This window comes from Orbicella franksi, chromosome 8 (assembly GCF_964199315.1).
Source record: "Orbicella franksi chromosome 8, jaOrbFran1.1, whole genome shotgun sequence".
In the NCBI taxonomy this organism is placed as follows: domain Eukaryota; kingdom Metazoa; phylum Cnidaria; class Anthozoa; order Scleractinia; family Merulinidae; genus Orbicella; species Orbicella franksi.
In genome coordinates, this window is record NC_138152.1 from 548,990 (window position 1) to 571,816 (window position 22,827).

General features: G+C 37.6%; 1 protein-coding gene across 8 annotated transcripts; it reads right to left on the minus strand.

Annotated features, from left to right (window-relative positions):
• Positions 1-363: 363 nt before the first annotated feature.
• On the minus strand, positions 364-17,129 carry LOC145496220 (uncharacterized). Of its 8 annotated transcripts, XM_081475903.1 has the most exons (6): positions 15,273-15,937; positions 15,052-15,169; positions 10,888-10,987; positions 6,914-7,037; positions 3,194-3,255; positions 1,472-2,512 (listed from the first exon to the last, which is right to left on the minus strand). In XM_081475903.1, exons 4-6 carry the CDS (start codon positions 6,969-6,971, stop codon positions 2,261-2,263), a joined length of 372 nt encoding a protein of 123 aa, XP_081332029.1. In that variant the 5' UTR covers positions 6,972-7,037; positions 10,888-10,987; positions 15,052-15,169; positions 15,273-15,937; the 3' UTR covers positions 1,472-2,260. The 8 variants fall into 8 exon arrangements, 7 of the variants coding, with proteins under 7 accessions (XP_081332032.1, XP_081332029.1, XP_081332027.1 ...); XM_081475906.1 differs by lacking the exons at positions 10,888-10,987; positions 15,052-15,169; positions 15,273-15,937 and adding exons at positions 364-694; positions 9,789-10,674 and having other exon boundaries at positions 2,389-2,512; XM_081475901.1 differs by lacking the exons at positions 10,888-10,987; positions 15,052-15,169; positions 15,273-15,937 and adding exons at positions 9,789-9,847; positions 16,305-17,129.
• Between the last annotated feature and the right edge of the window lie 5,698 nt (positions 17,130-22,827).

A 22,827-nucleotide genomic window follows, 5' to 3' on the forward strand; every position in this document is an offset into this window, starting at 1 on the left:
GAAGCAATAACTCGAGCTACTATTGCGTTGTTTTGTTTGTTTGTTTTTCTTACCCTTTCTGCCCAACAGACCAACTGACCCGGCACTTTGACGAGAAGGTGATGTGGGAACGGAACATTTCATTGCGATGGCCTTATAATGACAGTTATTGGGAAAATATACCGTTTTGTTGCTGCCTCTCTTTCCAGTTTTTCTGCACGACGTTGGATTTGCTAAAGATAAAATGAATCACAGCACAGAGGTTAACGTCAGTTTATATGGCAAACATCCTCCCACTATTGACTTCATCAACACTTGATACTTATTAAATATAATTAATTCATCACAAACATAACCCACTTTAATGTACCCCTTTACTGATTCCTTACGCCCGGTGCAAACTGCACTAGTCAATACAACGTTTTAACTCATAACACCAACGGCCACACAAATTTGTTGGAACAAAAGAAAGTGCCTACATAAGAATAGAGTTAAACCCCCACAGGATTGGTTTGGTACACTAACAAGGCCACCGTTTCGTCATGGTTTTGGGACACCAATATGGCTGCTGTGACGACATGTTAAAATGCTATACAGAGTAGCAAATGTTTAGGTCTATCATACCTCCCTTTCAATTTCCTGTCTCTCTCGTTGGTCGCGTTCCAACGTGTACGTCTTTTTCAATGGTGTGAGTTCGCACACTCTTTCTTTTAATCTGCAAGATAGAATGAATGAAAAAGCATCAATATTGCATTGCCACATACAGATCCCCTTCCAATGGAAACAAAAGTTTAATAAATACACGCTGGAAGAACAGCATTTTTCTGGATATTATTTTTCAAAGTTTCGGTTTTGTTTTGCTGCATGACTATCCTTCTAGCTAAACCGTTATTTAAGAGCAATAATATGATTATAATTATTAATAATGATGATGATAATGATATTAGAGACAATATTATGATTATAATAGGAAACTTCACAGCATCCTTTGCAGCTGAAAAATGTGCATGTCACATAACTTTCTCAGTTTCAAGTCTGGGAGGTTACCACATTATGAGAAAATAACTCTTGCCATGAAATTTATATTTTCTGCAAACTTAGTGTGATGACATCATCAGTCATGCAACCATGTCTAAAAGTGTGTTTTATCTTAGTGCGAGGACTGGAATTGAACAATTACAAAGCAATTCACATATTTGAAAGGGTTATGTTATACAGCACTTAGAAACGGCCACGAGACTTCTACCGTCTCACAATAATTGTTATCGTGGTTATCAGCGGTTTTACATGCAAGCAAGGTGTTAGGGTCAATTCTGCTTTACATTGGGTCAAAGGTCACTTTTTTAGGAAGAAGTGCTGCATTTAGTTTGCTATTTCAGCGCTCGTAATTTTATTTACCCAAAAATTTTTTGTTTCACTGATTTGAAGCAGAAACAATGCTCTTTCAGACGAAACTAGTCATTTTCAGAAAAGCCATGTACCAGAACGCCTTTTTAGAATTTGAAAATAGGCTAAATGTAGACCTCTTGTTAAGCTGTCTTGGGTCGTTAACTTGGAAAATTCGTGAAATATTTTAGTTCTAATCAACTTGTGATCTATCTAGCTCTAAATATACCCGAAAGAAAGTACAAATACGATGTACAATCAGTTTTTAATGAAGATTTCTATTTTTGAGTTTACGAGCCTCTGGAAATGGCACTCATTTCCAATCGATTTTGGGCGATTTGGGGCATCAAAATGAAAAAATTGTGTGAAAAAATAAATTGTGATTTATTGAACTTAAAACAATATTTTTGAAACTAGTGCCCATAGGGCTTCATCCTGGGCGAGTTTGAAGAAATTCAATATTTTTGCTATTTCCAAGTCTAGTTGATATTTAGGTGAAGCTGCTCTTAATTACTGATGTTACCACCATTTATAATCCATCAAATATTTTTGCTTGCAAGCAATTGGTCTAAATTTGTCAAGTGACTGAATATGGATCAGCTAAAACTGGGGAATATCCTAGTGATATTTTCCAGTTTTCAAAAAATGAGATAATATACACAACAGCCTTCATCAGCTTCCATTTGACTTACTAATGCTAAGATATTTGCCCTCAGATATAACTTGTTTCTCAAGGCCCACAGTCATCCTCAAGCTGCACTCTCAGAAAACGTTTCGCTTTTCAGAACAGATAATGTCTGTGGACAATTATCTGAGAATATTTTGCACCAAATGGAGGTTATTGTTTATACTTTCAATGCAAGTTCATGGAATAGTTGTTAATTTTTTTGAAAGTTCAGACAAACTGATGTTTTTTCTTGATCTGTTTCTGGTTTTCCTGCAACTGACATTTGTCCATTATCTGAGAGCCTAAAATTGCATAAACCCAACTCGAATAAAAATCAATTTTATCTACTTCATTACCTCCGTTTTCTAGCTCTTTGTTCCTTGCATCGCGCTCATCTTTAAGGTCTTTAATTATTGCATCCTTCACGCTCACCTCACTTGTTAATGTATAGAGCTGTTGGTTCAGGTCATCGACAACTCTCTATCAAAGAAAAAAGAAAGTTATTTGGTTAAATACACTCCCTGCTGCTGCACCACATGATACTAAAGTAAAATATCCTTTCTCTTAGAGATCTGTGACTCAGTGTGTAGTAAGTAGTTAATGTGCATAACCACCTCGAGTAGCCTTTGCTTTATGCGTGTAGTATAAATTGTCATTTTTAATGGAAACAAATAAACTGTATCTGTAACACAACCCCTCCCATGCCTGATATGGAATGCAGTTCTTGCACTCTTGCGTGAATATCCAATATAAGTGCTCAGAATACAAGTTTTTGCTTAAGCGTAGGTCAAGAATAATTTATTTCTCACAGATCATTCAAGGGAAAACAAGACCCTGATTTAAAACTTAGTATGAATTCATTGGTGTCTGGTATCTAATATTGGTAATCTTTTGAATCCCTGAATTTAACCTTGCTTAAGTGTAGCAGTACATTAACAAACAGTTCTCATAATAGGTCCTTTGCATGATCCATTCATGTGGTACAAAATCACACATGCTGGAACGCAAGTTGCACAGTGGGACTTCCAAAATAATGCAACTCGTACCAGTCCACCTTGACCTGCCTTTCTTTTGGAAGTCCCACTATGCAACTTATGTCCCAGCTTGTGTGATTTTGTACTATCATGTGACCAGATTGTGCAAAGGGTTTATTTCTAATACCATATGAGTTATTTCTTCTCCTTCCTCTTCTCCTTCATCCTCTTGTAATTCATTACTTGGAACTGAGCAAGAGAATGGAAACCCATCATAAGACATTTTGGTCACTTTACTTGAGCAGCACGGGGGGCGAATGCACTTTTTCTGTGGGTATCCCACACCCTTGATGGCCACAGTTCAGCAAAATAAGCCCCCCAGGGGGCACCCACTTCTCCGATTGCCAAGGGGCCTTTTGTGGCAATAAACAGTCTATTTTCCCAATGGCAACCTGATAACCCAGTTAGAGAGAGGTAGTTTACTTTTATGTTTATGTTATTTTGGGTGCAGTACTAATATTCGTATTAAAAGAGATTTCTTAAGACAAAACGGTAAAAACGAACGGTAAAATTTGACGTTTCGGAGTAGTCATGACTCCATTGTAAAGGAAAAATAAATGTTAGATCATGCAAATTACAGCATTTAAAGCGATTTTGGCACAAAGAATTAACATGGAAGGGTGCAAAGATTATAAAAATACTTTCGCACGAATGGAATCTGATTGCACGTTAAGATTTGGCTTTAAATCTGTTATAAAATGCATTTCGTGTACAAAACAGTCAGATTTGTTTCTGCATTTCTTAAGCACTTTGAAACGCTTGAGCAGGTCCTGAGGCATCGTCCTGTGCACGTTCTTATAGTGTTTGGCAATGGCAGAGGATTGTTGTTTATGTCCTTTTACACGATTATGTAAATGTCCGCATGTGTAACCTACATAACCCGCATCACACAGGTCACATTGAAAACTATAAAGAACACACTGCTGATTTACAATTGGTGGCTTTGTTTCTCTCACATTTAGTTCTCGTTCAATTTTTTGGCTCACAAACACAGGCTGGATGGTGGTGTGTACTTTTAGGCTCAGAATCTTAAGTTTTTTCCTCACAAAGTCTGCTGAGAACTGGTCTTTAAATGGTAAAGTTACTCGAATCGTGTCATCTGTCTCTTGAGATGGTGATGAAAGCTGCAGCTGGTCACAAACCTTTGACTCAACGAAACCCTTGATGGCAGAGTTAACGAGGTGTATGGGGTACTTCAAATGGGAGAATACTGTCTTGAGACAGTCACATTTGTCGGAAAAATGTGACAAAGATGAAGATAGACGATGTGCTTGATCAAGCGTAGTTCTCAGTAAGCCATTTTTGTACCGATGGTGAACATGACTCTGATAGTGCAAGAGTAGACCTGATTTAGTGGGTTTTATGTGCACCTTTGTCTCCATTTGAGGTGATCGGTTCAGTAACTGGATACCCAGAAATGGGAGCATTCCATTGCATTCAGTTTCCATCGAGAATTTTACCGAGGAATGTACTTTGCTAAGTGTGTCCAGGAAATTAGAAGCTGTTGCTATATTCAGCATGATGGTGAGCGTATCGTCAACATATCCTTGATAGAAAGAAGGGAGTTTACCCTCTCGCTCAAGGTTTTCTTCGATGTGGGACATGAACACATTAGCTAGTAAGGGACCAAGAGGGGACCCCATAGCCATGCCATCTGTCTGTTCGTACAGGGCTCCATTGAACTGGAATAGTTGTCCTTTGGTAGCTACACTGAGAAGGTCAACAAAATCCATTTTGGTGAGGTTCAAGTCATGTTTTATTAAACCAATTGTTTGTGAAAGCTCTGTTCGCGAGAAACTCTATCGTTTTAAATGCTCTAATTTGCATGATCTAACATACATATTTCCTTGATAATGGAGTCATAACTACTCCAAAACGTCGGATTTTATCGTTCGTTTTTACCATTTTAAGTACTAATATTGTTTAAATTGTCCTTTGTCTCCTTATGTCACATTATGTTCATAATTCTGGGTTTTTGACCTGTCTTTTTTTATGTATTTAATTTATTTTTAATTGTTAATGTAATTTAGCGTAGGAGAGCACCTTGTCGATCTGTTAAATAGATGATGATGATGATGATGATAATTATTATTACTACAGACAACATTGCTATTTGATCGTACATGCTACTCGAAAAACTCACTGCTCGATAGCTAAGTGTGGATCTCATGTGCTCCTTTTCATTGGCTGATATTTTAATGTGATTTTTCCAGCTTAAACTAATCCATTTTTATTTCCATTTTAATGCTTTTTTATTCTGCTTTTACTTCTTTATCTTTACTTTTTGATAAATTCCTGGGGAACTCTAATAACTCCTCAGAAGTTTAGTCCAATTTCTCCAAAGCGAAGATTCCAGCAAATTTTCTACCCTTGCCAAGCATAAAGTTCACAAGTTCACTTATTCTGTGAAATCAGCACAACTGATTTTAAAACAATTGATACAAGTTTGCAGTTGTATAGTTGCTGTAACAGACTCTGAAACTTTGAAAAAAGCCTTAATCATATTAATATGTGCATGGATTGTCATAAAAAAAAACGTTTACAGACCACAAGTAGATTTCTCAGTCAGTGATCTTGCTTGTAAAATTTTACACCCAAGGAACAGACAACCAGATATATGTTTAACCAGCATGCAATGTGCAGATGGCAATACTGCAAATTTGCAATAGTCACAACATGCAGGTGAGATGTTTGTCAAGTAGCATGAAATTTGCATGACAATCACTGAAAATGTTCACACAAAACACAGGTGAAATGTGTGTGAAGTAGCTGTGAAAATTCTTTCATCATTCATTGAGAGTTGACAGGTGAAATTTTTGTGAAGAAGCATATGAAATTCTATAACCATTCACTGAGAATTTGCAGGTGAAATTCAGGTGAAATCCTAAGTGAAGTAGCTCATGAACTTGTATTTCAAATAAACGTGAATTAAGATGTAAAACCGCATGTGAAATGCAGGTCAAAAATTGTGTGAAAGGGTTGACATCACGTCACAACATTTTCACACATGTTTTACAAAATTTTGCAAAATTCTACACACATGTGAAATATGGGTGTGAAATGCATGTAAAATGCTCGTGAAAAACATGTGAAACATAGGTGAAAATAACACATTTTTCGCCCAATTTTTTCGACAGGATTTTTCACATGCATACTCCTGATAGTGCAAGTCAACCTTAGATGATAAAGGGCTTTTGCACGTGCTGCATAAGAGATATTTCTGGCACAAATCTCTGAAACAACACCTTTATATTTCTAAATCATTGGTTACGGCATAACCCAGTTGACTATGATGATGCCATATTGGTTAATGAGTTACCAACATTTATATTCCATCAGATATTTTCTCTCGCAAGCAATTGGTCTAAATTTGTCAAGTGACTGAATATGCATCAACTAAAACTGGGGAATATCTGAGTGATATATTTCAATTTTTAAAAAAAATGAGACCATATTGCAAAAAAGTATTGGAAAGATAATAAACACAACAGCCTTCGTCAGCTTCCAGTTGACTTACTAATGCTAAGATATTTGTCCTTGGATATAACTTGTTCCTCAAGGCCCACAGTAATCCTCAAGCTGCGCTCTCAAAAATTGTTTCGCTTTTCAGAACATATAATGTCTGCGGACAAATATCTGAGAATATTTTGCACCAAATGGAGGTTATTGTTTATACTTTCAATGCAAGCTCATGGAATAATTGTTAATTTTTTGAAAGATCAGACAAACTGATGTTTTTTCTTGATCTGTTTCTGCTTTTCCTGCAACTGGCATTTGTCCATAATCTGAGAGCCTAAAAGGGCATAAACCCAACTCAAATAGAAATCAATTCTATCTACTTCATTACCTTGTTCTTGAAGTTCTTTGTTTTTTAAAACGAGCTCGTCATTGAGCTCTTTTATCATTGCCTCTTTGAGGTTGACCTCATTTTTCAGCACATGTGCGTTTTGTTTCAGTGCATCCACGACTCTCTATCAAAGAAAAAAGAAAATTATTTAGTTAAATACACTCCCCATCGCTGCACTACACCATACTAAAGTAAAATATCCTGTCTCTTAGAGATCTGTGACACAGTTTGTAGTAGTTAATGCGTAGTTAAGTAGTTAATGCCCATGACCACCTCGATTAGCCTTCGCTTTATGTGTGTAGTATAAATTATTGTCATTTTTAGTCAAACAAAATAAACTGTATCTGTAACATGACCCCTCCCATGCCTGATATGGAATGCAGTGCTTGCACTCTTGCATGAATATCCAATATAAGTGCTCAGAATACAAATTTTTGCTTAGGCTTAAGTTAAGAATAATTTATTTCTCATAGATCATTCAAGGAAAACAAGACCCTGATTTGAATTCATTGGCATCTGGTATCTAATATTGGTAATCTTTCGAACCCCTGAATTTAACCATGATTAAGTGTAGCAGTACATTAACAAACAGTTCTTGTAATAGGTCCTTTGCATGATCCGTTCACATGGTACAAAATCACACATGCTGGAACGAGAGTTGCACAGTGGGACTTCCAGAATAATGCAACTCATATCAGTCCACCTTGACCTGCCTTTGTTTTGAAAGTCCCACTGTGCAACTTGTGTCCCAACATGTGTGATTTTGTACTATCATGTGACTGCATCGTACAAAGGGCTTATTTCTAATATCATATGATTTAGTTCTTCTCCTTCCTGAAAACTTGACCCTTCGTCTTCCTCAGAACATGGTACTGCACAAGAAAATTAAAAACCATCGCAAAAAATGTTGGTCACTTTACCTGCTACTTTTGAAAAGAAATGTTTCTACTAAAGTTTCTCTTCATAACTTGGCAGGGTTTTACAGACAACAGAAAAATATCTGTGCCAAGTTACAGTTCACAAAACTTTATTATCCTACATGATCTTAATTATAAGTAAAAAAAGTGCGAAGCCTTTGAGCCGCAGGCAATGTATATTTTCAATTCACCAGTTCCATTTGTTCGGTATGGTAAATTGTTCTATTGTGTCAAAAATTAAGATATGGGATCAGAATATTGAGTACTTTTTACTGTTGTGAGATGCCGGTATGGCCAGTCAAAGTTAAGGCTAACCTGGCTACAAGCAGCTGTGATTCAATTGAAAAGCATGGCAATAGAGCATTAACCATTCCGGGACATTATTCACCATTTGAAATAAGGATCTTTAATGATGTGGTACTTAATCGAGGGCCAGATACAAGGTTGTTCTGTGTCAGCCAAGTTAGAACTAAAACTTGAGTTGAAGCTGACCGTCTCCAAAAAGCTGCTTAGACTTCCATTACAAATGTATTCTGTGCAACAACATTTATAACAAAGTTTCAAATTTTTACTTCGAAAATTTTGACAAATTTGACCACAAACTTGAGCACAATTAATTAAACGTCTCCTATGACTCAGACAAACAAAATGGCATCAAGTAAAATGAAGCTATTTGTCTGCAGTAAACATAGCTGCATGGAGACCAATTTTAGCAGTACTGGGTAGCATTAATTAAAACAGTACCAGAATAACAAGTCTTGCTAGATTCCAACAAAATGGTAATCACATGGCAAAAATAAACAAATTCTCAAGTTAGCGAATCCTTCCATAAAATTTGTTACGAAAGTAGAAATAATACAATAGATGTAAAACAACGACAGAAAACACCAATTGAGCTGTCTCTGTTTACAATGAGAAGCAATAATTAATTTTGTCAAAATGCTCCAACCACACTTACATAGAGTGTAGTAATGCTCATTTGCTTAATAGAGATCTCCAGTCATCCCAGTAAATTGAACCTTAACAATTACAACGTTCACCCGACGAGTACTTAGTTAAAAGCTTGCTCTGATAATCTCTCTTGTACTTGGACTAAGATACACTACGATAAGCTACATTGCCTGCGGCGTAAATAAGAAAAAAACCAGCTGCCAAACCATCATTGGTAGCCATTTCGGTGCCTTATCTGAAACAAGAACTGCCTAGCCATTAATATTATGTCCTATTTTCAAAACTTGTTTTGTAAAAAGCCTGTTGCTTTTAAAGTTCTGTCACTGTCAGTCTATTTCTGTATACTCTATAAATGCTAATATCAAGGAAGAAAAATATATCAAACTGATTGCATGTAAGCAATAATTTGGTGTAATCAATCAGCTTTTTACTGCAATTTAACCATTTCCCTAATGATAATATAATGGTTTTACTGTACGTAGTTTGCAATTTCCAATTTGTTTGCCAGATAGACACCTTCATGCTGCTTGCAGCTACGAAGAGCAAACATACCAATCACTTTGAAGAAATGTTTCAAGCATTCTCTGAGCAGCAGATAAAAGTTTGTCAGGGAATACTGGAAAAAATTTGCTGGCAATTAGTGGACGGGTCTTTAGGGCAGGCCTTTCAAGAAATCCTACAAGAGAAAGGTAGGTTCTAGAAACATTTGTTTTTGATTTCTGCATTACACATCGCTGTCAGAACAGGCTAGTCGGTCGATGTGGAGGAGACAGGGGAGAAAGGTTTTTTTTTAGTTGTTTGATGTTTGCGCACAAAACTTTAATTTTATGCATACAGTCATACAATTTACATGGTATGATTTTTGTTGCAAATCTACCAGTGTAAACTTTCCTGCTGAGAGGTCCAAGAGGTACAGTACCATAATTCATTTCTTGCTATTCTGTGCCAAAAACAACTTTTTCTGTTGAACAGGCAGAGAATGTCTTACAAGAGGAGCTTTGCTTTACCTTGGGGGAAGGTACTGACATAAGCTCTTCCATTAAATGATTTTCTAAGATCTTCCAGCCTGAAATGTAGGCAACAAACTTTAGTTTCCCATCGTGAAATCCTTTCCTTCGTCTGTTTTTCCCTCAGAGGCAAACAAGAAAAAAAAAAAACTGGAAAACACACACTTTTTCTCCTGTGGAAGATACATTGTCCATGCCAAATTTAGAAAGCAAAATTGTCCACAACAAGTCCACCCTTGAGAATAATCCATGATCGCAAGATAGATCATGTAATTGTATAATAATATAGTAGTAGTAATAGTAGTTTATTAACATGTCTGGCAGTTGATAACTGAATAATCAGTGCAGTGCACAAAATTGGATACTGATGATTAAGTCTGTTACAATAATAAGTATTACAATAATAACTAGAATCACAAAAACTTAAAAGACAAAATCCATGTGCCATTAGGTGTTCAGTGCCTAAATGGGTCAATTAACTTCGTTCACCATTGACCGAGAAAATTGAACTTGAGGTGATACATGTCTCACTTAAAAGCGACGTTTCGCGTTAGTTGAAAACACAATAAGATAGATAGATAGAAACTTTATTAAGAATGCCATCAACCGCCTAGCTGGGGAAAACTCCCCTACTAATACGGGGACATAACAAAAAAAAAACCTATAGCTATTTACACAGCCGTGAAGCATTCTTATGAGGTCTGACATTACATTTCACCAGAGTGCTTCAGTGGACGCCACGATTTCATGGCACGGCCGCAGCTCACCTGGAGAAATCAGTGACTCAGTAGGGCCGGCGCTTTTAAATAGTATTCAAAAAGTTAATGTGCTGTGAGTAGAATTCATTCTTAGTAAATAATCTTTGCGCACTCATTGCTCGAACAGAGAGAGCACAATGCCTCTGAAACTCTAAGCAGTTCACACGGGCCTCTGTCGGTATGAAATCAATCAGAGCTTGGAGAAAATAGCTCCACTTTAACTAAGTTAATTGAAGGCAGTTTTACCCAACAAAAAAGAAAATAATCATCAAAAGAAAACTGAGAAAGCAAAGGCTTTTTATGTAATGTACTGCGCCGAGTAGCTACTCAACTCTACGCACCTCAGAGAACTCCAGTCACCGACACTGAGTCCCGATGGTGACGAATTGACAGTCTGACTGATCGAAGAACGTCCGGCCAGCAGATGATATATGCCCCGATCTAGACACCGGCACAGGAGAGAGAACCAACATGAATGACATCAGACCATCATGATATGGGTCAATTAACTTCGTTCGCCATTGACCGAGAAAATTGAACTTGAGGTGATACATGTCTCAGTTAAAAGCGATGTTTCGCGTTAGTTGAAAACACAATAAGGACACCAGGGACCTTATTCTACTCTCATATAACATAGGCATGATTAATCAAGAGGATTTCCTTATCCTGTATCCATCTTACATCTCCAGAGCTTAGACTTGCTCACCAGCAGATTTTAGAACCGCCTGTAATTCCAACCACAAAACAATCTGATAATGATTAAAACCATGACTTCAGCACGGGCAGGGTGTTCGTAAAATGTGATAAGCCCGGAATTAGATGCAAAAGTTTCAGTTAATTCTAATAACATCCATTTTGAACAACAATAAACAACTATAGCTCAGCTTAGGACATGCAACGCTTTCTTATCCGTGTCTGTCAGCCCAAATTTTCTGTACTATTTACAAAGAACCAATTATCTTTGAAAGGATTTTTATGATTGAGTAATTTATCTTCGAACTAGGCTGTTCAAACAGTGGAAAAAGCGATAAAATGAGAATTAAACGGCCTTGTCAACTATTCCCTCAAAGTAATCTTGAGGTGATAATCTAATTGTCGTGTTGAAAGCATGGCTACTGTGATTCGCCTGGAAACTGAAGCACTTCTGTAAAAACCTAGGGAAACTCTCTTGTTGCGGGGATCAGTACTGGAGTCTGTTACAGGGAATTATCTTCAGAGACGCTAACAGCACTCAGAAATTAGGTCCAATAATAGCGTTTTAACCCCTCAAGTGCCTATATGACGTACCCAATACATCATGGTTTTTGTCCCTCAGGTGTCTATATTACATACTGGGTACATCAAAATTTTAAGGGATTTAGTCAAACTCCCGGCACACCGGAAACAAGTTTTATCGCCACCTGGGTTTTGCGACAGACTTCTACCCTCCCATTGTTGTGATATCACATTGATATCAAATTACGTCAACCTTAGTGAAATTAACCACGTTGAAGAGACACTTTTATGACATTTCAGAATATGTGTACATGTTCCTAGTTCAAGTGAAAAAGCTCATGGCACAAGAAGGTTTTCACTAGACACCACTTTTCAGTGAAAATGGTGTGGCACACAGCATGCACAGTGGTCAGGCAGTCAAGTGGTTAATCCAAGAACAATCAAAGAATATTTTACAAGACATGACTATTTAAGCTGAAAAGACAATTCTAAAGGATTAATTACCTTAAGTTATTAAAAAGTAACAAAAATAATTTGGAGAGGTTTGAAGATAAGTACAAAGATGTCGAAAACCAAGCTCTACAATGGAACAAAATTGAAATAAGAGGCTTCTCAGTTATGTATTCAAAATCAATTGCGAAGGCCCGAAAAAAGGAAGAAATTGACCTTCAAAACAAAGCCAACAAGTTACGTCTAAACGCAGAAAGAAACCCTGCAGATAAAAAAATTCTTGACGAAATATATACAACAAATTTATGCATCGAAGACTTAGTGCAATACAAAACTAAAGGCGCAATCCTCAGAAGTAAAGTGAGGTGGTTTGAACACAACGAACGCAATACAAAGTATTTTCTTAATTTAGGAAAAAGGAACTACTGCCAAAAATGGGTGACAAAGTTGAAACTTAAAGACAACATGTACACCTACGACCAGTTCGAGATTTTACAAGAAGAAAAGTAGTTTTATGAATCGCTTTACATGTCAAAGAACGTTGATGCCGATAAATTCTCGCAATCTCCTTTATTTAATCCAAACAATATAACACCGCTTTTGCAGGAGGACAAATTAACACGTGAAAACCTAATTTTCACGAACAAATGTTTGAACCCACTGAAAGAATTCACAAATAATAAAACAACCGGTACTGTAAGCTTTATTTCCAAGTTTTACAAATTCTTCTGGCCAGAGCTGTGTGTATCGAAATGATTGCGAGTTTCAACCATGCTTTTCATTCAGGAACCCTGTGTATTAGTCAGAGACGAGGAATAATATCACTAATTCCTAAAAAAGCTAAGGACACTTCTTTATTGGAAAACCTGAGACCAATTTCACTAATAAATGTTGATTACAAGATCCTCACAGAGGTAATTGTTAAAAGACCGGAGAAGTTATTGCCGATAATAATAAACCCCAGTTAAACCGGATACAGGAAAGGCCACTATATTGGTAAGAATGCGAGACTCATCCAGGACGTCATGTTTTATACAAAACACACGAATATCCCTGGAATTGCAACCTTTCCTCTTGATTTTCGAAAGGCTTTTGACTCAATAGAATGGGAGTACTTAAAAGCTGACTTGAGGGCTTTTAAATTTGGACTAAACCTCTTAAAATGGATAGATGTTTTGCACGATGAAGCCTCTAGTTGTGTAATGAACAATGGCCATGCATCTTTTTTCTTCCGTTTACAACGCGGTGTTAGACAAGGCTGTCCTCTGTCTGGCTTGCTTTTTATAATTGGCATTAAACTTTTTATAAGAACTCTCAAAAAAGATCACTCAATTAAAAGAATTAATGTTGAAACAAAAGAAATAAAAATTATGCAATATGCCGACGACACCACGGTCTTCCTAACGTTCAGGATTGAACGCAGTTACAAAAACTGCAAAATTTACTGTAATTTGCAAGACTACAACAAAAGCTTCGAAATTTAGTCAGTGGGTTGCAAGAAGACTCCTCCAAAGTGACAAAAATTGAAAAAAATTACAAAATTTACAAAAACTGCGAACTTAACTTTATTTCGCAAGACCATCGACAAAATCAACAATATTTATTCATTGGGTTGATAGGAAGACCTCACCCAAGTTACAAAAATTGTCAAAATTACAAAATTTTCAAAAACTGCAAAATTTACTGTATTTTGCAAGACCAACAACAAAATCTACGATATTTATTCACTGGGTTGCAAGGAAAGCCACTCCAAAGTTACGAAAATTGCGAAAATTACAAAATTTACGAAAACAACGAAAATTTACTGTAATTCGCAAGACCATTGACAGAATCTATGAAATTTATTCAAAGGATTGCAAGGAAGGCTTCTCCAAAGTTACAAGAATTGCAAAAATTACAAAATTTACGAAAACTGCGAAATTTACTGAAATTCGCGAGACCACCGACAAACTCTATGAAATTTATTCAAAGGGTTGCAACGAAGGCCCATCCAAAGTTACGAGAATTGCGAAAATTACAAAATTTACAATAACTGCGAAATTTACGATAATTCGGCTGTCCATCCATGAAATGCACAAAAGTCTTTGAAAGGGTTACATGGAAGTCCCCAATGCAATTTATGAAAATTACGAATTTTACGAAATTTCTTAAAACTGGAAAATTTACAATAATTCGCCAGTTGATCGATGGAACCTCAAAATTCATTAAAGGGTTTCAGGAAAGTCTTTAACAACATTTGCCAAAACTACAAATTTTATGAAATTTATGAAAACTGCAATATTTACGAGATTTTGCTAACTCATTAACGAAAGCTACGAAAATTATTCAAAGGGTCACATTAAAGTCCCCAATAAAAATTACCCAAAATGCGACATTTATGATAATTCGCAAAAGCATGGACTAAATCTAATGTATCAAATTTTTTCAAGGGATTAAGGAAGGCCCCAGTTCATAATTTATGTTATTTTCAGATTGTCTTTGTAGGGGTCATCAGCATACAACTTCATATTATTTTGAGAGGCCTATGCAGTGAACGCGAGTTAAACCAAAATATTAAAATGAAGTACATTTCACCCTCAACTTACGACAAATTACGGTAAATTAACCACAAATCAAGATCATTTCATGATATTAGATAAAACATTATTGATTGTTTGCCTTGGTGGAATGTCCTTCAATAGGAGCTCGGACGTTTCGAGAACTCTTTTCTATGTGGAAATAATTTGCGAGTTTTCAGTTCTGGTTGGCTACAACGTGCAAATAAGGCTATTCCACAAAAGCTGTTTGCAAATATGCAAAGTACGTCTAACACGAACTTTAGTATTTACTATTAAACTCACACGTCCAAGCGAAACAGGGTAGCCATTTAATATACAATTCTCTGAAGTGAAGTTTCCATAGTCTTTAATGGAGGTTGCCAATAAAGAATGCAGCACAGAGATACGAATGTTGTTGTTTCTGCAAGTACAAATTTAGAGGCTGTAAACACGAAGTGAAATTGAAATTGAAATTGAAATTGAAGGCAAGGAAGTCGAAATAAATCGAAAAAGCGATTACTTACGAGCAATCTGATGGTTCCTAGCACAAACACTTACTAGGGATGCCGATTTACGTAGTAATTACGCACAAAGGGAAGAAAAATGAAGAAAAAACTGAGCGACTAAGCAACATGGCTTCCGAAAGAGATGCACCGCTGACCTTTCGTATCAGCCAGGCATTCCCTTATGTTAGAGTCGCGAAATGTCCTTTAAAACAGAACCATAATCGAATTTGAATGCATACAGATATTCCTGTCATTTTTCGCTTCTAGGTAAACTAGAAGTAATCAAAGATTATGAGAGTGCGTTCGACGCCATCACTTAATTAAATATATATAAATGATTTCACTGGCTGACTTTTAACCTCTGTCTATTGCTAAAATCAACGTTTTTCATCGACAACCGAGGTTTTTATACAGACAGATTTATCATAGTGTCAAAGTCCACCATTTGTTGACACGTTACGTGACAGCGCAAGTTTCCGTAGACTCACAAGTTTAATAGAACGAAAATATTTACATTTCTAGCCTTCAAATCTCGTGCTAAATATTCTCACATTAACTGGTAATGTTTGAACGTAAAAGCTAATTTGTAAAAGTAAATTTTACATACATTATTCTAAACTGGAAGCACAAATGTAAGCAAACATTTGCAATCGTGCGCTCTTTTATCGTCAGCGTAAACAAACTCCGTGCGACTAATAAGCGTATCATGTTCCCCTAATGAATAAGGTAGACAGTACAATTTGCCGTTCCTTGGTTCAGGCTCCCTCTTATGGATCTTGCCTTCAGAGTACTTTTCCACCGATTCCAAACAATATTCAACCGGATAAGGACTGAGCTATCTACGTGTCTGTCGCGAAATAATCAACTAATGCAATCAAAATATAGCTTTTCCCACGGTTAACATCCGGAAAGCCAAGGCGCTTCAAAGTCGTGTTCGTTTTAAAACAAATAAATTAAACAAGGACAATTTCATCAGATTTCGATAAATGCCACCGTCGAGGCGTTTAAATTCACCTAAATCCAACGCTGAGAGCACAATTGAATACTTACAGCTTCCAAATTACAGTGTACATGTAAATGTCCACAAAAACCCGCACTTGAACGAAAGACCCGCACTCGAAAGAAATGTACAGCACATGGTTTGGCGATGATGTCATTCGTTTCGCCCCTGCTGCGGGGCGGCCAAATCGGTGTCGCAACTTCGGACGAAGGTCCACCGTCCCATGAAACTCGACTCAAGTCTGCATTAGGACTGCGTTCTACGAACGCAATAAGTAGCTTACTTGTGGAATGTATGCCAAATCAGCAGCAATTATTTTTTACTTCATAGGCACTTTAAACCCCCAAAAGATACCACTTTTAACGGAATAGGTTCGATTATAGCCACTGTTCAAGAAAGGATCCCGCGCGCACTTATAGCCCCGACTCTCGCAGTCGAGAGATCAGTGGAAATCAAGCCTAAAAACAGAAATTAAATGGGGGCATTTCATTTATTATTATTTCACCAGTGCACCCTAAAGGATACTTTGACAGCTAAAAATGGTCAGATTTCGCCCTCAACACCCTAAATGAGACCAGGATCCTTTATTTGTCCCCGAGACGACGAACATGCCCAACCTTTTCAGATAGGAGTCCGTGTAAGGCCGTTTTACAATCGCTTGCAGCATGTCAAGTTAGATTTTTCCGAGAGGTAGAAGTTATAACGATTTTGTCATTGTAAGGAAAATACTTATGGTTCTTTCTTTGCGATTAGGGTGGCGTACGCTAAAACATAGCTGTAAGCGTTTTAGAATAACAAGCTCACTGCTTTGATAGTGATGTTAATCTGCGTAGAACAAGCGCTTTGAAAACGAAACATTGTAGTTTGTTATCTCTTGAGGTGTTACGTTAAGTTAATACATTTTACTTTGGTGATTTTTTCGAAACTCGCTTGCATAGTAATAAGAAGGTTACTTGTGCAACGTATCCCTTGTTACTCATGATTTATCTTCCCAAAGAGAGGCGTACGCTAAAACATAGCTGAGAGCGTTTTAGAATAAGAAGCTTACTTGTAGAATGAGTGCTTTTATAGTCATGTTAATCTGCGTAGAACAAGCGCTTTGAGAACAAAACATTGCAGTTTGTTATCTCTTGTGGTGTTACGTTAAGCGTATACGTTTTGCTTTGGTGACCTTTCCCGAAACTCGCTTGGATAGTAATAAGGAGGTTACTTGTGCAGGGTATCCTTCGATATTCATGATAGTGTGCATAGAACAAACGCTTTGAGGACGAAATTTGCACATTATTACCTCGTTTAGTATTTACATGAATCTCATATCATTTTGCTGTCGTGGCTTTCCCGAAACTCGCTTAGGAGTGTTAGAACAAGGTTAATAAGCCGTGTGTGACGTGCAGTGGAAAGGAATATTCTCCTCCCGCTTTATGTTCCCATAGACACGTACGCTTAAACATCGCTGAGTGCGTTTTAGATCGTTTCGAATATGTAGCACGCTTTTAGAACATAGAACAGAATTTCAGTGAACAAGGAACGCTTATGTCATGTTATGTTTTGCTGGTGTTATGTCAATTCACATGATTGCGCTCAGTTTCCCATAACCCGCTTCACGATACTCGGTGAAAAAAGCGAGAGAAACAGAGTTTGTTATGTTTTTTGTGTTACATGGATGCGGTAAGGACATATTTTTATCCCGCTTTATCGTCCCAGAGAGAGCAGAAACACGCTTGTCATCTTTGGCGGTCTTTTTGTTTTATGTTAATCGCGAGAAATCGCTAATTTTGTAAAATCTGCGTGCCGGCACTAGTAAGTGGAATTAGCATTACAAACAAGTGTAAAAAGTCGCAAATTTCGCAATGAGTTGACGAAAAATCGTGAAGTTAGCGAAAAATCGCAAATTTTGTAAATTTTGTAAAATCCGCAAGCGGTGCTTTAAATTTCGCAACAATGTACCGAAAAATCGTTGAGACAGCGAATTTTTGTAAATCTTGTAGAGTTTAACGAAAATCGCAAAATTTGTTAAATTTGAAACTCAAACGAAAAATCGTAAAATTTGTAAAATTTGTAACTGCGTTCAATCCTGGACGTAAGTGCTTCCTATAAGGGACGAAGAGTCAGTGGAGCAGCTATTAAGACTACTAGACGAGTTCAAGTCGATATCTGGGCTAGAAATCAACTAAAACTCTTGCGCTTCTTTCATGCTTAGCAACCTCCCGCGTGCATCCATAGCTTGATGATTTTACAATAACTGTCTAATTTCTCGCGCGTTGATTGGCTCATATTTATCATCAATACGAGTACACACGGATAAAATTTTAATTTATGAAAGCTTTCAAGTTCAACTTTCAGCTGTCAAACTGTCAACTTTTAACCAATGAGATTTTATGGACCTTCATAAGTAGCCAATCAAAAAGCGAGAAAACTTATTGACAATGTTGGCGACATTTTGAATAAAATTCACTTATCTTTGTTTAAAGCAAGTTTACGACGTCTTTTCCCCTAATTTATTCCCGGCATTTGACCATTTTGGGGTCTTGTTATTGTAAAAAGCAATTTGACGTCAGTTTTTAAGCTTCTGTCCTCTTATTGATGATAAATTTCGTCATAACATTGTCAAAGTTTACTGCGGAACCACTCGCCTGCGGCTCGTGGTTAGAACAATCAAACATACATTTCATGAAGTGGCCAGCACAAAGCTATTGTACTTTCTTCGAGGGATAAATTACTTCCTCGAAACTTGAAATGATTGTGAATAAATTGGAACCTCCATTAACTGCCACCTCTCTACAACAGCCAAGGTTTCGTCTCCGCGCATGGTCCATACATTTACTCTTATTTTAACCTCTCTACAAAGGCCACCCCTCTGGTCTCTGTTCTTCTATTTTGATTTTGTACGTATCTATATGCCGCAGAAAGCATTTTTAAAGATAAAAAAGTTGAACCCACGAAAAGAATTCTCCCCTACCTCCCCATAACGACCACTTCTCTACAAAAGCCACCAGTCTCTGTCCCTACGCTGGCTGTTGTGGAGAAGTTCGACTGTAAAGGCGAAGGTTTCGCAAATTTTTTCGATGGGAAAATTCTTAACTAGATATTTCTTGCTGGAAAGCTCAAGCAAACCGCAAGGAGAATGCCACCAAACAAAAGGTTTAATGAGTAGAACAATGGCCGTGCACGTGCGTTAAATATCTTTGTTCATTCTTTTGCCGTCCCCTGCAAAACAACGACGTGAAATGAATAAGTTCTGGATATTTTGGAGAACGACGGCGGCTAATTTTTCGTATTTTTACTTTGAGTTGAACGCTGACGTAACGTATTTAGTTCGAGCAAGTTCCGAGACCAATATAGGCGCACTGTACATATCTAGACAAATGCGAAATTGCAAGGTAAAATATAAATTCATTTTTTTTTAACTAGGCGTTGTACTCGGGGTCGCTGTTATAATTGTTTAGGCTTTCTAGTAGCTCTGACGGAGTTTCATTGCTCATTCTCCACGATTAAATAACTGGTGAACACAAATTAGAAGCAACTACACAAAGAATTAACAACCACTTCAAAATATCCACGCCGAACAATCTGTTTGCTTCTGCAAAAAGCTTAATACATAAACAAATAGAAAGGACTCACCATGTGCATCACGAGTTCTATTGCTGGCGTTCCTCGTTCTTCACTATTAAACTGTTCAACACAAAGAAGAATCAGTTCCATAAAGAGTGTGTACGTCTACGCCAAGATATCTGTATGCCTGTTCGAAACAAGGTTATAGGGTCTTACAGGATTAGAAAAGAAATACTAACCTAACACCTGTCCCCGGGCAGCTGTCGTGCACACCGTTCCTGAAGCCCACGTGCAATGCACAGGGCAGTGTTGCTCCCAGGAAATATATATAGACGCGTAATCGAGGCTGCCCCTGTATGTGACGTCATCATTTATTACCACTCCTTTGAAGTTTTAGGGTGCTTTCCATTCGACCAAAAATCCCGAAATTTTCGAAGCGGGGACAAATGGAACGGAAATTTTCAGGAAAAAATATTCGCAAATTTGGGTATAGCTCACGAGGTTGTCCTCTTTTTCGGAAATTATGCATATTCGCAATTTTCTATTCAGCGCTAGTTCTTTTGGCCGCGATCACGGCGAGTTGGACATCCCATGCAAGGATCACGGCGATGCGCATTCGAAAATAGAAACACTTGAAAATCTTTCCACTTATATGTCGATAAATACTAGCTACAGCTAAATACGTCAAGAAAGCGTTTTATAGAAATAATGACCCCGTGGTGTACTTGTTTGTTTTGCATAGGTTGGCTAGGAAATTTACAAAGATTTATAAACCCTTTCTTTTGCGACGTTTTCGCTGCCGCTGTGGTTTGTATAAGGTCTCTGCTGCGGTGTATAAAAAGTTACGATGTCGACTTATCAGCATCAGTGTTCTGTTTGCTTCTATATTTGCGATTTGAACCTCGAAGTCATTGGAAAATTCCAAGCGAACAAAACTGTGCGACTTGTCGTCTTCCACACTGGAAAAGTTTGTACCATTCGCCTATGGAAATTACCGGAAATTCACACCGGAATTTTTGATCAAATGGAACGCGCCCTTAGTTTCATACAATGTAAGACCCTCTTAACGACGGGAATCCTGAACCATCGAGTTTGGATTCGAGTTCTAGTTGGAATTACTTACATACCGAATTGAACGACACGAAGTCCTGTCACCAATTGCCATAAATTGCTAAAGTCACGGTGTTTTTTCTGCCAATCTTGCTTAATTCGCCGTAAGATTGGCAGAAAAAACATTGCGACTTTAGGCAATTTAAGGCGATTTTAGGCGATATGATTTAGTAGGCGATTTTAGGCGACCTAAGGCGATTTAAGGCGACTTGAGGAGACTTTATTTCGCTCGAGTGATATAAAATTTAAACTTAGCAAGTCTCTCCATATATTTTGCAATAAACCAATATTGTACTAATACTGGTACAGAATTAAGTCACCACAGTCTCAAATATCCAGGGCCGGGTTGTTCAAAGCCTGATTAAACTAACCCAGGATTAGAGAGAATTTTGAGATCAGTTTTGTAACTTTTTGGTCCAGGTTTTTGTCTATGTTGTTTGTCTTTTAGTTTCGAGTTTGATTCATCTTAAAGTACACAACCATATGCAGTGAAAGCTATTTCTATACAAAAAAAATAGCTTTCAAATTTCACCAGCTACTTGTCTGGCTCCAGAAAACTTTGATGACCCGGTTTATACAGTGATTTGAATCTTTTCAGAAGGTTTTTACCACAGTTGATCAGACCACCAGGACATATATCTTCCAAGCTTTCACTAGTTTCCACCTGGCACATTACAACTGCCCAGAACGACATTTTCACAACGAAATAACAGAAATTGATATATCGATACTATTTTCCAGCCACACTGGTCTTCCCTATTTTGACTCGTCCAGTAACCCTTGCGCTGCTAACTGGTTTCCATGCTTCAAAGAGACGAGACTCGATCCCCTTCAGCCTGTGCGACGAAAATTCGAGTTCTCCTGCTAAGTGTTCCCCAATGTAGATTTATTTCAAATCATCCAATAATAAATTACTGTATTCAACGTTCGGAGAGTATTCGTTGGGCGATTCGTTTTCTTTCTTCTTTTTTGTAAACGCCGGTCCGAGTAATCATACCCGTGTGAGCTCGCGTGCACTTTAGTTCCCAGGTGGTTACGGGGCCAAACGAAGTCACGTGTTCCAAACATTCGCCTGACAGCCATGTTTACTGAAAGTTGATCAAAGAGAATTTTCTGTACCTTAGCTTTGGATATTAACAGTAGCGCAGTCCACCTAAAGTGTATAAGATGATGTATATACCTAGCTTCATGCTACTGAAACTCGCTTCCTGCTACTTAAACCGGGATAAGCTCCGGCCTGATGAGCCACTTGGCTCGTAGGCAGACCAATGCATTGGGAACGAGTTTTTAAAAGTTAAAAAATAAAAGTGCACCTATTGAGGTTAACTCTGCTGCACCCCATCCCTGTTCCGTAACCAGTACCCGTTAATATACATCTGGGTTAGGAGAGGCACTATGAGAGTACGAACACAATGCAATGATCCCCAATAGGGGTCCATTGCACCAACCATTATGCCATCGTGCCTCCTCTTCCTTCTCCTAGGGTTGGAGTGGAGTTAACCCTTACAGGACAGTTTTAAGCCTAATAACCTTCTACAGAGGCAATTTGAGTGTGGCGAAACCTATTAACATTGCGTAGCCGATAGCAACTTCCCAGTCCATAAATATGGAAAATAACTCGGCAAGGGTCGAAAATTCGATTTCGCTCATATTTTGAAGGTAGAGCGGCTAGGGCATGACAAAAACTCCTGGGTAGTTGTTTTGGCAAAATATCCTTTTATTTCAAAGAAATATGCAAATTACAAATACCATTAAAATTTGACACCATTTTAGTAAACAAGTTTGAGAGCCTCGCATGCACACCACATCATTCTTCCGTCTTTAAAACACTCAAATATTTTTGTGCAATGTTTTAATATGTACTGGGTTGATTTTAAGGAATATTGCGGGTTTTTTGGGTGCAAAATAATT

What these genes read in the sequence shown, in the direction of transcription:
- LOC145496220 (XM_081475901.1), bottom strand. Translation starts at nt 9,821, where the DNA reads ATGGAAGAGCTTATGTCAGTACCTTCCCCCAAG. An exon ending in CAAAGAACTTCAAGAACAAG is followed by an intron (nt 3,256 to 6,913) that starts GTAATGAAGTAG and finishes TCTCTTGCTCAG; the next exon opens with TTCCAAGTAATGAATTACAA. An exon ending in GAGAAGAAATAACTCATATG is followed by an intron (nt 2,513 to 3,193) that starts GTATTAGAAATA and finishes TTTCTTTGATAG; the next exon opens with AGAGTTGTCGATGACCTGAA.